At 32.3% G+C, this 18,381-nt stretch overlaps 1 protein-coding gene across 2 annotated transcripts in view; it reads left to right on the top strand.

Moving 5' to 3' along the window:
* Nucleotides 1–18,381, top strand: part of ALKBH8 (alkB homolog 8, tRNA methyltransferase) — a 53,823-nt gene that overhangs the window by 10,444 nt on the left and 24,998 nt on the right. For both annotated transcript variants that reach the window (XM_079101614.1, XM_079101615.1), the window contains exons 4-8: nt 2,048–2,179; nt 2,823–2,918; nt 4,827–4,931; nt 6,109–6,179; nt 14,611–14,717. In XM_079101614.1, the coding sequence (XP_078957740.1) occupies nt 2,048–2,179; nt 2,823–2,918; nt 4,827–4,931; nt 6,109–6,179; nt 14,611–14,717 (511 nt within the window). The remainder of the gene's footprint in view (nt 1–2,047; nt 2,180–2,822; nt 2,919–4,826; nt 4,932–6,108; nt 6,180–14,610; nt 14,718–18,381) is intronic.

Genomic DNA, 18,381 nt, shown 5'->3' with positions numbered 1-18,381 from the left:
TTGGAACTTGGCTACCTAATTGTTATTTTCAGAGTTTAATATTAAGGATTCAGATCAGTTTATTTCACAGTGTCTATCCAGAAGCTTTGAATTAATCACTTAAGAATCAACTGTGATCCAAGTAATTATGTGTCAATCTTCATCTTTATAGACGAACCACCAGAAATCCCCAAAGCTTTATAGTGCTTTTATTCAGTGGACTTTCTGTGATGGTGAATACCTTCATTTCTGTTGTCCATACAATAGCTGCTGGATAGTACAATAGAGGAACTGAATAATTTAAGTAATAGCTTTATGTTCTTGTACCTTTTCACCTCTACCCATGGAAATGAGATGTATTGAGATGAACTTTAATTCAGATTCTAATTTTATATTCATTTGTTATTTAGCAATAAAAGAGCTATTTTGATATCCTGGGGGTAGGTAATTGGGTGAAATATGATCAAATTTATGTTTTTGTAAAATGAGACTTAAAGGAAAACTTTTAAAGACTTTTTTAAAGATATATTTAGAAATTATACTTCTCAGCATCCCTGTGTTTAATTTTAAATCTGACTTAGGCTTCACAGATTTTAAAAGCCAGATTATTCTTGTACTTTATGTTTCTGATCAGTTTTTGAAAACTGAATGGTGAAAGAGTAACTAGTAATCAGAAAGTACTATCCTTAGATCGCCCCCTCTGCCTTACCCCATTCAGTATGTGCAACATTCAAAAAGGAATTGTATAAGGTGAGCTTGGGGGTATTTTTTATGTGAAATCTTTTATTAGCATTATATCCATGGTGTACTTCTAAGGCTGTAGCAATCACATTTATAACCTTGGAAATCATTTTAACTGAAAACAGAGCTATGTTACATTTTTTTTTTTTTTTTTTTTTTTTTTGTACCCAGGGATTGAACCCAAGGGTGCTTAACCACTGAGCCATATCCCTAGTCCTTTTTTGTATTTTATTTAAAGACAGGGTCTTGCTAAGTTGCTTAGGGCCTCACTAAGTTGCTAAGGCTGGCTTCGAACTCACGATCCTAACCTGGCTACAAATGTTTTGATACTTGTTTTATATCTGCTACCAAATAGCTACTGAAGAACAAATATAAGAGTTTAATTTTAAATTTTTTTACATTTTGCAAAATTATTGTCTCACAACAGAATACAAGAGATATTTTTAATTCTTTTTAAAAAATTTAGGAAACTAAATATGACTTATTTGTACTATAAATTATCTGTCCTTAAAGAATTCTTACGAAAGCTTTTCTTATAAAATGTGAATAAATAATATAATATCTGGCACATAGTAGACACTTGGTCTATATCAAGTGATTTGCTATTTATATTTCTAAAGTGCTATTAATAGAATCTAGTAGATATTTATTTTTGTTACCTTTTATATTAAATAATTCTAAAATGGATTTGCCTGACTGAAAAACTTTAGAAATCGTCTCTGCAACATGAACAATTGGATCCCTAACAGTAGATGTTAATATGGTATTCCTTTAATCTGGCAGAAAATTCTTTAACTTTCCTTCCGTAACTATCAAAAACTTTAAAGGACATAGAAACTTAAATTTATTTTAATATGTATTAAATAATTCTTCATAAGTGATTTTTAACTTCTTTAGAAAGCTCTATGATAGTTTACATTTTTCTATTATTTGACCACAGCTAGTATTAAGAGACTGAAGAGCAAAAATGGGCAACGAAATTCTTAAATTAATATTTAGAGATAATCTTGACCTTGTAGAGTTACATACTGTTAATATTGTGAGAAACCTTGTCTTTTAATGATGGTTAAAAAGTGAATTATGATCAAGCAGTATACTAAGTACTGTTCTATTTGTCAAAGAGAATTAGATGAATAAAATATGCCATAATTTTGATCTTGGTCCTGTTTTTGTAATTTCAGTCTGTTTGTTGTGTGCCTTAAAAGCATTCTTATTTATAAAAATGAGAATTGGGAGTTTTCTGAACTCATAAATGACTATTGGATAGAATTATTTGTATATAGAAACTTTGTTTTATATTTGACTATGTTAATTTGATTTGCCCCAGCACAATGGAAGGAGATGGGGCTTCAACATTTACCTCCAGGCCTCATGGTAGTAGAAGAAATTATTTCTTCTGAGGATGAGAAAATGCTTTTGGAAAGTGTTATTTGGTCAGAAGATGCAGATAATCAAAATTGTAAGTAAAACTTTCCAAATATCATGTTTAAAAGTTCTATAAAATGTTCTGTTACTGCTCTTTTCTCGCTGCTTTGGTTTATTAAAACTTTAATTCCTAAAGTTCATTGAAAGTAGCCTGTATTCAATGTTAGGCAAGTCATACTAATAATTCTTAGGAACATTAATAGCAATCAGTTTTAAACTCCAAACTGATGAATATTTATTAGTTAACATTTGTACAGCTAACATTTTAAACCTTTTCACATGTATCATCTTATTTGCTCCTCTCTACCCTAAGGCACTGTTCCTCTGAGGAATCTCAGCCCTGCAGTACCATACCACTGTAACAGCCAGAGCCTCCTGGAGTTATTTGCAAATTAGAGTTACTCTGACTTTCCAGATCATTAGCTGTCTTGTGAGTGGCAGTGCTCAAGTTTATCTCTTTCACAGTGATTAGGTGAAACTCTTTATATGTTTGTTACAGTTTTAAGACTTGAAAGAACAGTAGATATGAACAGAATGGTTGATGTTATCAAAGAGTAATTTAGCAGTCAGTGGAAGTTATCATTCTAAACAAATCCATACTCATAATGTTGACCAAAGTATATGAAGGATTGTATTTTTTTTTCTCCCAAATAGTTTTCTTTCTTCTCTTCACACAGTTCAGAAATCCTTAAAACGCAGAAGAGTAAAGCATTTTGGTTATGAATTCCACTATGAGAACAACAATGTAGATAAAGATAAGCCATTACCAGGGGGTAAGTAATTATTAATAATAAATGAGTTTAGAAAAAAAATTTGAAGTTTATTATAGTTGACAGTGTATGTTTCATTTGTCATTTGCAGGTAAACCGAGATATTGGTTAAAGCCTCTTAATTAGATAAATGGTTTTTGATTGTTTTAGTTTTTTACTGTATTTTTTATTGGTACATTATAATTATACATAATAGTGGGGTTCATTATGCTATATTCATATGTGTACATAAAATTAGATCAATCTTGTTCCCCAGAACTTTCCTATTCCCTTCCCTTCTCCCTCCCCCATCCACTTGCTCTACTCTGATTACTCTTCTATTATTATTATTATTATTATATTATTTTAATTAGTGTATTATAATTATGTATATAGGCAGGGTTCATTGTGGTATATTTGTAATGGACACAATGGTAATATTTTGGTGTAATTAAAATTCAAACATACAGATGAAGCTGAAACTCCTTTCCCCATACTTCTTCCTTTTAAGAAGTATTTGATATTACCAGTTTAGCATATATTCTTCTAATGCTTTAAAAGATGAGTCTATATCCAAATATATACCTATTAAAATATGTTTTTTAATATTTATAGTATTACATTGTATAGTAGACATTGTATATTCTTATATTACATGCATCCCTCCAAGTTGTTCTTTTTCCTTCATGATGTATCTTGAATATCTTATATAGTTTTTTGTTTTACTGAAAAGTCCATAATAGCTCATTCAATTAGTTTCCTATTGATAAACATTTAGGTTATTTCTAGTTTTTAACATTTATAAATAGTGCTGCAGTGAATATCTCTGTCCATGCTTCCTATGTACAATGTAAATGTTTTGTCAAGAGAAACTACCAAGAAATGGAATTATTGGGTCAAATGTTATGCTCATTTGACATTGTTAGTAGATTCAAATTGTTCCTCAAAACTGTTGTGCCAACATATTCTCTCCATGTGTGCATTTTCCCACCATACTTTCCTAAATGTGATGTTGTAAACCATTAAATTTTTAATTTCCTGATTAGTAATGAAGTTAGGCATATGTCTTTCTTTTTTTTTTTTATGAATTCCTTCTCATTTTCCTTACCAGTTTTTTAAATATGGGTTGTTGAATTTATGTTTTTATATCCTTGGTATTATTTAAGACTTTTCATTCATTGTGAAATAACATTTATGACTTCTATGAAAGTTTCCACTTTGAAAACTGTGGTATTATAAAGACAATAAAAATAATAAAATAAATATTATATATTAAAATAACAAAAAAAAAAAAAGAAAGTGACCAGCTTACTTTCTAATATATAACATACAGGTTGATCAACCCTAATTAGAAAATCCAAAATGCTCCAAAAATCTGAGAAATTTTGAATGCTGACATGATGCCACACACATTACCCTTATGAATTCATGTGTCAGATCATTCAAAATGAAGGCACACTAAAAATATTATATGAAATTACCTTTAGACTATGTAAATAAGATATATTTGAAACTTGAGTGAATTTTGTTTAAGCTTAGGTTCACCTCCAAAATATCTATTATATATTATATGTAAATATTCCAAAATCTGAAAAAATTCCAAAATCTGGAAAATTTCTAGAACCAAGCATTTTGGATAAGGAATAATCAACACATATTGTTTTATTATTTTATTAATATTTTACAAAATACCCCAATTGCTGTTAGTAAATTATTCTTTTGGACTTTTATTTGACAAAAATCAATGACATAATTTTAAAAGATTCTTACAAAGGTTTTTTTTTTTTTTTCTTATAGGCTCATCATTATATTAATGGATCTGACTGCTACATTAAATCTATGTGATTTCTTTCAGAGTGACTTTTTTATTCTTGGATAAAACATGCAAAATGTTATTTTAATATGTTTTGCCTTTATGATTGCTGATTTCAGGTCTTCCTGACATTTGTGATAGCATTTTGGAGAAATGGTTGAAGAAAGGTTATATTAAATATAAACCTGATCAGTTGACCATAAATCAGTATGAACCTGGGCATGGTAAGTATTTCTTCTTTTAAAATTCCAGTCATATATTTCAGAATTAAGACAGTTATATAACTTTTTAAGATCAAAGGTATTTGATAGTTAGCTCAAACTTAACTCTTAACTTTGCTTCTATTCAATATCTATGTTGATCTTAATTCCTTACAAATCTACACTTCAACCCCTTGAGGAACATTAGTTAAAAACTAAAAAGACAGATCTAAATTGATATTTGTGACTTTTTTTTGTTGTTGTTGTTTTGTTCCTCTCAACATTTTATTTAGAGAGGGAGGTGACTGCTTGAAAAACAGGAGTCTCCTATAATGAAAGAACTGAATAATTTAGAGAAGGGAAGAAGGCTAATTGGTTGAATGCCTCTTTCTCTATTTGACAGTATGGAAGACAATTCTAGGATTATATGTTAGTGGAAAATCTTTAGGTCGTAGATTTCTTGCCTTTGTTAGCAGCATCTTTATCAAATAATTTCAAGGATTTTATAAATGGCAGTGGTTGATATATTTTAATTGCTTATTAACCCATCTGTCTTTCCACTGGTTTGTAAACTTCTTGAGGACCGGGACCATGTCTTACTTGTTTTATATTCCCTCACCATCCTCTTAGTTTCTTTACTAAGAGGTGTTCAGTTAACAAATTGATAGATCAGTAGAGGAAGCCTTATCTTAATTATTAGATATGCTTAGTCTTCACACATGGCTATTGCATTTGTTCTCCAAGTACATGGGAATTCTGTATTCAAGGGAAAAAGTGACTCATTTATCATTCACATCTTCCTCTTGGGCTGGGATTTGATAAGGGTCCTAGTTAAAAAATGACTCCCAAGCCTTGATTTTAGAGTTCTAATGGCACTTTATTTATTATTATTATTTTTTTATGTTTTTTTTGCGGTGCTGGGGATTGAACCCAGGGCCTTGTGCTTACAAGGCAAGCACTCTACCAATTGAGCTATATCCCCAGCCCCTAATGGCACTTTATCATGAAGTTAAGATATTTTTTAGTTTAGATTTGTTTAATTTTGTTTAAATTTACCTTGTTTCCCTTTAACTAACATTATAGTACCTTTTTGATAACCAGACAATGTTTTCACCATAATTGCATGAGGCTACATTTAGAATCATCTTAAATCTCCTATGAGGAAAAATGAAATGACATGTTATCTTGTTTTATATCTCAGGAATTCCTGCTCATATTGACACACATTCTGCTTTTGAGGATGAGATCATTTCTCTCAGTTTGGGGTCAGAGGTAAATGTTTGAATATTTTTATTAGCTTTCATCATGTCTTACTTTGGAATGATGTCTTTTTTTATAAGATTGTTCACATTCTTAATTAAAATGAACTAAGATTTTAAAATGAAAAGTAAGGGCATCATTAGCACTTTATTTCTCATAGAGCTGGGTGCAGTGGTGCTCACCTGTAATCCCACTGACTTGGGAAGGTGAGGTAGGAGGATTGCAAGTTTGAGACCAGACTTGGCAACTTAGTGAGATCCTGTCTCAAAATAAAAATAAAAAGAATCAGAGCTGTGGCCCCGTGGTAGAGTGTCTGTGGATTCAATCACCAGTACTGCACGAAAGTAAGTTAAAATCTTAGAGAATATGAAATTAGCATATTCTCTCCCTTCAGATAGCCAAAGTTTTACCCTTCTTCTTATAAAATGCCAAGAAAACACCTGTAATTTAATTTTTTACGTATTTCACTTTAGCAGTTAAATGAAATCCAGATTTCCTGTGGTGTAGGTTGGCTAACTTTGGACATACTGATGTAGCATTGCCATCTTGTGGCAAAATGTAGTAGCTGCAGGTCTTAGAAAAAAGTCCTAAAATATGTGTCTGGAATTTTGATAAAAACTTTTTCATATGTTACCGGATTCATTCCCTTCCAGAACTCTGAGCAGTAAGAGGGTCTTATTCACACTTTTCCAGATGAATAAGAGGCTTATATGTATTCACTGATTATTTCTTTCGCTGCACTTTGCTTGAACTGCTAAAGAAGATACCCAAACCATGACTTAAAATGATATATGCAATTGCAAATGAAATTTTAGGTAGAAAAAGTTAGAATTTTAAATCTAGAGTAATATGGGAGCATCTAACCTAACTAAAAATTGTGTTAAAATCTGATCTTGTACCTGGTTGAATTTTTGTTTTAGTTTTTGTATTTTTTTCTTTAACCATATGTTAGTTTCCATCACTAGGTCTTCAGTGCTTTCACTTCTCAACCTTTGCTGAGTTCCTGTGATCATGCTGATACTGTGATTAAAGAATTAGGGCTGTTTGTTTGATAGGACAGAACCATCTTATCAAGTACCTATGTGGATTCTTAATATAGACTTGCAAAAGTAATAAAGATGGGGGAAAAAAGAAAGAGGTCTTCTCTATGTGATTTATTTTTATTTTTGCCCCTTATTCTTGCTTGTAGCTTTAGGGGACTAAGTCTTTTTTTTTTTCTCCCCAACTATATAATCAGTTGCTAAATAAAGCCAAAGATGAATGGAGATTAGAACATTAATTTTACTACTAAGAAAACTGATAATAGAACATAACCGTGGATTTATGACCAAATGAACTTTTAATACTTCATCTCTGAATTAGAGAAACATACTGACCTTGTCAGTGGCATCTACCTCTTGCATAGAAGCAGAGGCTACACCTATAATAGGAACTTCAAAGAGCATGTGTTATATCCTACAAACCAACTGGCTGCAGACTAACAGGTCAGCCACGAGCTTACTTCTTTCCTGGGGAGTTGTAAGTGAAGGGGTGGAGAAAAGCTAGGAGCTGCTTCCTACTTTTCACCTCTAGGAAAATTCCCCATTAAGCAGTTTTTAATTAAAAGTTATAAACTTTTATTGAAAATAAGAAAGAAAATTTTTGACTAAGACTTATCTGTAAAAATGAAACAGAATTATGAAGGCAGTTTCAAAACATTTTTAAAAATTTAACAATATTTAGACTATGTTACAACTATACAGTCTTTTTTCGAACAAAGAATAAGTCACATGAGCATTATTTTGGTATTCTTTTCTGATAAAATATGATAACTTGATGGAAAATTTCTTTATTTGGCATTTACAGCTTAATTATAAAGAAAGCCGTTTTTTCCAAAAAAATTATCGAAGTCATTATCAATTTTTCCAAGAGTTTTTATTAAACCTCTGATATTCACATTTCATTTAAAAGCTTTGTCCATCATTGATGTGTTATTTTCATTATAAAAGTCCTAGCTTTTGTCAGATTTTCAGATCTTAGACTTTTCATGTGATTTAAATGATTCTCTGATTAAGAATGTCTGGGATGAAGGCTGGTGTTCTATATTTATAGTTTTCTTCCACACACAAAAAAACCTCAGAAAGTCTTCTATCTTTTGCAAGAATTGTGATTCCAAATTGTTCATATTTGCATTGCACTGGCTCATCTTTGTAACATCAACATTCACCGAAAGGCTGACCGAAGGGGTTACAGCAGTGGGCAGAAATAGCAGCTGGTGTTGAACAGTGGTTTGGGCCATTATTAATTTTATAAGAAATTGGTTGGTTCATCAGTGAGTATTTCTTATTTGGACTTTTGGAACTCAGTGGGTTGGGATAATCCTGTACATGGGTAATGAAGATCCCATCTATTGAATACAGGCTGCATCTTTCATTATATTGTCCATTTTCTCTCTAGGCTTATGCTTTCAGTAAATAGCTATTAAGTCCAGTATGATCTTCTTAGTAGGAAATTGAGTAAAAATTCTTTGTGAAATGTCTTGAAATACCCAGCCGAATGGTGTGGTAGCTTTCCTAGTTTTTTTTCAGTCTGATTTTGTTGTTGTTGTTGTAGATGGACACAATACCTTTATATTATTTATTTATTTTTTATGTGGTGCTGAGGATCAAACCCAGGGCCTCACAATGCTAGGCAAGAGCTCTACCACTGAGCCACAACCCCAGCCCTTCAGTCTGATCTTGATATAGTTTGCTTAGCAATGTCCTCATTCTGGAGAATTCTTTTCACTTTTATCTATCAGGAATGACTTCTCTTTTAGGAGTTTATTGTTTTAATGGACAAATGTTCACTACTTTCTGATCTTCAGCACAAACTGGAAAAAGCACACAGACCTTTTCTTTATACAGCAAAAGCACTAATTACAATCTGAACTCCAGACATACTGACTTTCTCTATAGCCTCTAATTTTGCCCTAAGTATTTACATTTTTAAGTAATGTTTACAGACTCAGACACCAATCCCTTCATTTTTATCTCGATTCCAAGTTTTGACATATCTAAATTAAGTTCATTATTTTTGTCTTTAGCCTTTTACCACCCACTGCCATTCTCCCATATGAAAGAAAACAAATTTTTGCTCTCTCTGGTTTCCTGCTCTGGTTAATGATCATTTCAGGACCTGGGAAATGTTCTTGACATATAGTTTTATTATTATATATTTTGTTCTTTGTGTATGTGTGTGTGCGTGTGTGTGTGTGTGTTGCTGGGAATTGAACCCAGGGCCTCATTCATGCTAAGCTCTATCACTGAGCTGCATTCCTGTCCTATAAATTTGCTCTTAAGTACTGCATTATTGTATCTCATGTCTTCTTTGTAAAGCAGCTTTATTTTCGTTTTTAACTTTTATTTATTTATTTTTTCAATAACTTTTTTTTGATAGTGATAAATTTTTAAACAAATTTTTTCATACATGTATATAGTCTGCCTCAATCTACTGGCTTTCCCATCCCCACCTTCCCCATCCTTTCCCTCATTACCCTCTGTACAATCTAAAGTTCCTTCATTCTTCCCTACCCACCCCCCACTATGGATCAGCATCCTTTTAGCAGATGAAACATTTGACTCTCTGGGATTGGCTTATTTCACTTAGCATGATCTTCTCCAGTTTCATCCATTTACCTGCAAATGCCATAATTTCATTATTCTTTAAGGCTGAGTAATATTCCATTGTGTATATGTACCACATTTTCTTTATTCATTCATCTGTTGAAGGGCATCTAGGTTGGTTCCATGGTTTTGCTGTTGTGAATTGAGCTGTGTAAAGCAGCTTTAAAGAGGTGAAATTGACATACAATAAGCTCCACTTATTTAATATAAGACAGCTTTACTACACTCAAAATAATTCAAAATAATGAATATACACATCATTCTCTTAAGTTTCTTTAGCATAGAGGGATATAAACATATTTTCAGTCTTCATTCCCCCAACCCCATCCCAAGAGATGTAAGACCAGAATATCCAATGTTCTAAAAACATTTTAGTTTTTTTTTAATGTATTAAAGATCTTACTTATTTCTGACTTATGTTATTACTCTTGTTACCTTGGTGACAAGGTACCCAGGGGTGCTTTGCCACTGAGTCACACTTCCAGTATCTAAAGAATCTCCTTGAGCATCTTTTATTTTTCAGGTTAGTTTTTCCATTATGCAGTGGGCATTTTGCTCTCCATTGTACCATTTGGAGATTGTATTTAGACCGTTGAGCTAAAAGATGCCTTCTCTTTTTATTTTATATTACACTTGAGCTTAGCTAGATAGAAAAGTTCAAAATCATCTGTAATTAGGGGCTGAAGAGAATATGTTACAATCTATTCAATCTGCAACTGAGACCTAGTTTCAGAAGGCAGAGTTGTGTTTGAGAGGTAGACTTTGCTGACTTGTGCTACAATGTAGTGTTTTAAAAATTTTGTCTGAAACAATTTTGCTTGTTTCACATATGCACATTGCAGGCATGTTCCTAGTTATGTATCCTAAATGCATGTGCAGTGCCTGGTCAACTAAGAAAGTTTTTGCACCATAAGCATCAAATGAAGTTCTACCCCTCATATTCTCTCTTAGTAGCAATGAGAATTAAGTGCCTTTGGATTGCACTGGTATTGCACATGCTATTTAAAGGTTCGTTCTCCCATACCGTAGGGCACCATCTCATTTTCATGTTCAAATGTGTGTGATTTTTTTCCATTCTCATGACCAGAATAGAGAGGCCTATATCTTTTAGAAATTGATTTTGTCTAAAGGACATGGAAGCAAAGTTTGTTTTTTCTTTTTGTCATTTTCAAATGGGAGGTCCTATATAATGATTTCAGGGTGCATTGGTGACATTTTTCTCTTTTCCTTTTCGTTTCACTAGACTTGGTATTTTTGGGATTCCAACTTTCAACTTAGCCCAATGGATTCAAGTATCTGATGTGTGTTGTTAAGCCAGGTACAGAGGCACAAGCCTAAGTAATCCCAGTGGTTCAAGAGGCTGAGGCAGGAGGATCTCAAGTTCAAAGCCAACCTCAGCAATGGCAAGGCATTAAGCAACTCAGTGAGATCCTGTCTCTAAATAAAAATACAAAATAGAGCTGGGGATGTGGCTTAGTGGTTGGGGCCCCTAAGTTCAATCCCTGGTACCAAAAAGAAAAAAAAGGAAAGAAAAGAAAAAAAAATTATTTTTTAAAACATACTTTGCCAGTAATAACCAGAAAAGAGAAACAATTTGTTGCAAATTGTTAAAATCAATTCTTGATTTTAACTTGTCTTAAAGGAGCAGGCTATGTGGCATAGGTAAAAATTTTAAAGGCCACTAAAATCAGCCATTGGACTTCAATGGTGTCTCTAAGGCAAAATTACTATCTTTTGCTTTGTCATGGAAAAATATGACATACCAGCAAACTTCTCTTCCAACTCTTCTTCAGCATAGCAGTATATTTCATTTTTTCTCGAAAGATAGAAAACTATATTTATTTTATTATAAATACTCCCAATTCCTCTGATTCCCTATAAGAACAAATTATCCCTCAAAATGGTGGGAATCTGTATTCATAAGTCCAGGGAAAATACATAAATATATTTTTGGCACAGCTGTATTTTGTAGTTCTGATGATTTTTATATAGTTACATATATATATATATATATATATAGTTTTAATCTTATATCTTTGCAATTTTGAGTCTGCCTCTTTTTCTTCCTTTCTTTCCCACTTACCGAGACACGGTATGTGGAATCTCATTTGCTATTATTTCATTTTGGTCAAATTAAGATATTAGCACAATCTAGAAGGTTTATAATTGGTAGTTTGTAGGAAATGGTGAACTTCAATTTATGAAATATTTTCTCTAAATGAAGAAGTTAAATGAAGTAACTTCTGTTCTCTTGGCTTTTATCATTCTCTATGAGTCACATGCCATTCTTCACATCATATTGTCACTTTTCCACATATTCTTCAGTGTTTCTCTCAGTAGGTTAATGATCTCAATCTATTTCTAACCATTAAGGATTAAGTTTATCTTCTTTTCAGAAGTATTCCCAGTAGCTATATGTCCTTCATTTTCTTGTTTAGCTAATGTGGAGATCTGTTTCTTTTATATGTACTTTTCTGTAATTATAATCTCATTTTTTCTTGGGTGATAGAGTGCTAACTGTATCTGGAATGTTCATTCTGTTGCATTTTGGATGTGTAAAGTTATAAAAGATCAGAATGTCTAAGATATTTGTTTGTTTGTTTGAACTGAATATTGTCCTCAGTCATGCCCACAAGTTTCTGAGGACTTATCTGTATTGACTCTGCCATCTCAGAAAGTAGAGAAAATAGGTTAAATGAAAAGTAGTAATTGGAAAGGGCTCCTGTGTAGCTAAGCTGTCACATGGCGGAATGATTCAGCAGGTGCAGGGGAATGTTACTCAGTGCATTAGTTTCTAAGAGGACTTGCAAAGATGGAATCAGGCTACCCTGGCTGGTCATGCTCTTATGCCTATTTGCATTCCTAGCCCACGCACTTTATCTGAGGCCTTTGGTCCTCTTTCTGCACCTCTGCTAAAGCCTTCTTGTCAGGGGATGAGTGGGAAACCTAGAAGACACTTTTCCTCACTGTGTCTTCATACTCATGACTTTTCAACTCAGTCCTTCTCCCTCATCTCTTCCCTAACCCTGGGTTCATAAAACTGTTAGAGCCTTCTGTTTGGGGCTTAAATTGAGCAATTTTATAGGTATCTTATAGAATTTTGTAGGTGTCCTATATATAGGATAAAGGAACATAATGGGTTAGTAAATGTTTGTTTGATGAATGAATTGGAGTCTCATCTTCTAGAATATTTTTCTATCACAATGTGGGATTTTGTTTAAGCTACAGATGATTGTTTCTAATAAAATAATAAACATGATGATTTTTCTTTCCTTTTTGTGGACCTTAGCTTCTATTCAGAAAATTGAATTGCATACGTTTTGGTTGAAATGGGGCCACAGTCAGTGGGTTTTTTTTTTTTTTTTCTCTTTCTCTCAATAATTTATTATGAAAATTTTCATATGGAAAAGTTGAAATATTGTAGAGTAAATATTTATATACCCACTACCTAAATTCTATGACTGTCATTTTAATACATTTGTTTTATCTCTATATCCATCACTTCCTTACTCCTTTATACATTTCAGGAAAGTTGCAGGTGTCAGTACATGTCATCCCTAAAAACTTCAGAATTAATCTATAGTGTTTATGAAGTAGAGTATGACTCTACTTTTAGAGTATGACTATATGAAATTATATGTAGACATTTGGAACAGATAACTGTTAGAAAATTAAAGTGTATCACCTTACTTTACTTTTCATAATTAGATTGAAAGAATAGGTAAGAATGGGGGAAAAATCAGCTTAGGTCTGTATAATTCCTTATAGTTTACAGAGAATTTTCTTGTGGGTTATGTAGTTTGATCCAGTATTATTATTAATAATACTATTAATAACATTTTTTGAATTCTAACTTCGTGCCAGGTACTGTGCTGAGTTTACCTTTAAGAAAGATATCTCTTCATCCCACTTAATACTTTGTTGTCATATTTATTTTTCAAATGGTTTGTTCAGTTAAAACATTTTTTAGCCCTGTGGCACGCCTTTTAAATTCACGTTTGTCAGCTGCTGCTATCTTTAGCCAAAGTCTTTTGTGTTCGATGGCTTCTAGGGACAAAAAAATATTTTATTGGGTGTAGTATCTTTACATGTTGCTATTCTGAACAATATTTGAGTATAATTTAGGAAGAGTGGCTGAACATTTTCCTGCTTTCTCTAGTGATCTCTTATTAATCAACATCTAATTCCAGTATGTTGCATGACTTTCAAGGTGCAAATCGGATTACATTACAATCTGTATCTAATAGTTATTTCTCCTTGCATTATTAATTATTAACATTCCACAGATAATAAAAATATCAGCTACATTTTGTGTGTTTACTATGTGTCAGGCACTGTGATTTATGTCTGTTATGTATGTAGTCATGTAGCAATCCTATAAGTGCTGAGAAAACCAGGGCATAGAGAGGTTAAATGGCTTGTCCTGATTCACGTGGCTAGTAAATGGAAGAGCAGAATATGAGTATTTCAGCTCCAAAGTCCTTGTGTTTAACCATTTTCTTAGGTTTTCTATGGTAGAATCCTCAGATCACCTGCTTCTACCTTCCTAGGGTGATTGTTAGAAATGTAGATTCCTGAACCTTATTCTAGACAAGGTCAGCTCTGAATTTCTATGGATGAATTTTGTTTTTTTCTTCATTCAGTTGATTCTAATGTACATGAAAGTTTGAGTACTGTGCTATGCTTTTCTATAAGCATATATTTTTTAATATGTTAGCCTAGAAAATAAGCCAGAATCATCCTTATCCTTGGAATGCATGAAATTTGTATTGACCTTTATGTTTTGGTTTTGCTTCAAGGTTGTTATGGATTTTAAGCATCCAGGTGGTGTCACAGTGCAAGTTATGTTGCCTCGTCGGAGTTTGCTAGTGATGACAGGAGAATCTAGATACCTTTGGACCCATGGGTATGCATTGAAATGATGTTGATGTCAGGATGTCTTTTGCTTTGTAAGATTTCTCATTCTTCTCTGTCTGAGCCACTGGATTCTGGTTCAATTCTGCTAGGAACCTATGGGCATCTATGGCCTTTCTTTCTATACTTAGAATTTTAATCTTTTACTTGTGATTTTTAACATATTTATGATGTTATTTTGAACAATTTAAAATCTTTTTATTTGGGGAAAAAATTCAAATTTAAAAGCAAAGTTGGAAGCATAGTAAAGTGAACTCTCTTCACTTTTTACGTAGATCTATCAGTAGTGAATATTCTGCCACATCTTTTTATTTCTTTCTCACATGTTATGATTATTATTTTTGCTGAATTATTTGAAAGTTATATCATGACTCTTTACCTTTACAGGCTTCATTATGCATTTCTTAAGAACAAGGATAATGTTTATATCAGGGGCTGGCCAACTATGGCTTATGGGCCACACCTAATTCTGTTTCTGTACAGCATTGAGCTAAGAATGAATTTTATATTTTCAAAGGGTTGCAAAGTGAAAAACAGTTGGAAATATTCAACAGAAACTATATGTGGTCTTTTAATGTCTGAAATATTTATTATCTGGCCCTTTATGGAATGAGTTTGCTAATCCCTCAAATTCAGAAAATCCAATATTGATAAAATACTTATTATATCCATATTCAGGTTTTGCTTGTTGTAAGATAAAGTACTTTATGTTAAGCTTTCTCTCAATCTGGGATTCAGTTCATGATCCTATATCACATTTATTTGCCAGTTCCATTTAGTCTTTACTTTGAAACACTTCCTCAACTTTTCTTTGTTCTTCATGATGTTGGTTCTTTTGAACAGGTTGATTGTGTTGTAGAATGCTCTTTGAGTTTCATTTAATCTGAATTTAAAGAAATAGGTTATGTGCTTTTGGTAGGAATGCATTTTTACCCTTTTGAGCAGAGAGCACTGCTACAATTTATGTATATTGTCACTTAAAATATTGCTGAGTTCTGTACTTATTTTGTTCTGCTTCAAGATTTTAGCTGACACATTTTTATAAAAATTCATGGAAATGAACATGTAAATAAATTTGTAACATGTCATAAAAGTGAGCCATAAAAAAGATGACCTGATTTTGTGCACTGGTGCTTAAATTTATTTGATTTTTTTCCCTATTAAAATGTTTGCACTTAAAATAAATGAAAATGGTGATCTAATCTATTGATTTCAGGTGCTCTTGGAATTTTGAGAGTAATGACATTTTCTTTTTTGGGTTCAAGCATTTTTGCTATCACTAATGTTTAAGCTTAAGAGTAATGGTATTATAAAAAATGCAAAATAAGAAATTACTGTCCATAGATTATAAAAATATTTTGTTTTGGTAATGATACACATTCTTTTAAAACATCATTTTGATCACACTTATCCTGTTGTTGAAAGCATATCATGCCATCAAATGTTAATAGTCATTTCTGTAAGGTTGGATTATAAGTAATAATTTTTAATCCTGGCTGTAGAATCAAAAACCTTTATAATATTTTTAGGGGAAACCCTTAAGACTTATTATTATTATTATTATTAGTAGTAGTAGTAGTAGTGGGGATTGAACTCAGGGGTACTTTACCGTTGAGCTACATTCCCAGCCCTTTTTATTTTTTATTTTGAGACAGGTCTCACTAAGTTGCTTAGGGCCTTGCTAAGTTGCTGAGGCTGACCTCTAACTTGGTGATCCTCCTGCCTCAGCCCCCAAATTTCTGGGATTACAGTTGTGTGCCATCATGCCCAGCATTATTTTTGAAGACTGTCACTGACCCATTGACTGTAAAGTAACTATGTGATTTTGTGTCACGTGTGTGTTCAGAAGAGAGTGAAAGAGAAATGGGAGAAGGAAGGAGGCAAAGAGATCAAAAGAGAAAAAAGAGAGGAAACACAATATACTAACTATTTAGATATTTATCAGAATCTTTGGTGAAAAAGAGGATAGTTTGAAAAAGCATATTTAATATAGTTAAAAAGTATATAAACACAGGAAATAAGCCTTGATTAAAAACTTTTGATTTCTATGCTGGAATAAAAAAGTACTAGAAAGCACTGTGATGGGTCATAGATTTGAAAAGGTTAATGATGCCCTGTAATTTTAATTTCAAATACCTTAATCTAATTTCAATTTGCTCAAACTCAAATTTACTAATTTACATGTCCTAAATCAAAGGTGGCAAACTGGCAGCACATGGGTAAATTTAACAGTCTGATATGTTCTGTTCGACTGTTACAGGGGTGGTCCACATGGTGACAGTTTGTTCTAGTTACCTATGTATAAAAACTATAAGCTTTCATATAAAATCTGAGTTTTGGGCTTCTCCTGAAAACTGAAAAACTCTGTCAAAACTGCGCCACAGTATTGCTTGATAGCAGTAATCAAGACTGAATATCAATGTCATATTTTAGGTGGGGGGCTACTTCTCCAGTTTTCTACAGTTCTACCCTTTTCTGTTACTTCCCAATCAAAAACCGAGTAACAGTTGTTGTTTAATACTGTGCTTGTAATATTATTTTTATGTTATAATAGAGTTAAATAAAAATTAAATATTTCTTGAGTGCATGTCTGTTTTAAAAGTAGGAAATGGAAAACTAGACTGAATGAAAATATGTATTCCCAGAAAATGGAAGAGAATATTCTGCTTTATTAAAATGAAAATTATTCCTATATGTTTAACAGCAGACCAGGTATTTCTAAATAAATCTACCTGCTTCATTTATTTATGTTACATGGCTGTCCTTGGGAGGCATTGATTCATGATATTATCTGAACTCTTAAATTATTTTGGAGTGCTTGGATTTTAGCTCAGTGGAAGAGTGCTTGTCTAGCATATATAAGACTCTGGGCTCAATCCCTAGTACAGGAAGAAAAGAAAGTTTAATTATTTTTGGAATGTTTTCTTTGTATCAGTTATTGTTCCAAAAGTTTTACATCTATTAAACTCATTTAATTTTCACAGTCATTGTGGGAAGTTGTTGCATGGTTATGTCTCTGTTTTTAAAGGAAATTGGAGCATAAAGAAGTTAAATAACTTGTACAGTCACAAAGCCAAGAAGTGGCACAGCCACGATCAGCAGCCAATTTGGCTTTAGAATCTGTGCTCTAAATCGCAATTCTAGTTTGTTCCCTTCCTCTGAACTTATACTGTGCCTTCACACTTACTCTGTTGACCTTCAGTACAGTGTGTTTCATTTTCCTTTCCATTTACTCTGTTTGCACTCAATTTTTGCTTCCTTTTTAATTTATAAAGCTTTTCCTATTTTAGCTTGAAATAATTACCTCCTGAAGATTGTATTGTTTCCTACTTCCTTGGAATGTCTCTTCTATTATATTGAATTATTATTTAAATCTATAAAAATGCTTTTATCTTTTTATTGAATATTTTCCCCTTAGATTATAATTTGAGTGCATGGGGAAAATAGAGATTTTTAGCGATGTTTAAAGAAATCATTATTTTAACATGGGGGTTACTTGTCTCTCAAAATCTGAGATTGGTATCAAAAGCAGTTAAAAGCTATTAAGCCTTCAGTAATTGACTAAAAAGTGCTATAATAGAGAACTTTTTAGTCCCCAAGAGAGAAATTAGTTTGTTAACAAAGAATTTCAAGATACTCATCTTCTAAAATATTCT

Source organism: Sciurus vulgaris (assembly GCF_902686455.1).
Source record: "Sciurus vulgaris genome assembly, chromosome: 11".
NCBI classification, from domain to species: Eukaryota; Metazoa; Chordata; class Mammalia; order Rodentia; family Sciuridae; genus Sciurus; species Sciurus vulgaris.
This window is presented reverse-complemented; position numbering and strand designations above follow the sequence as displayed.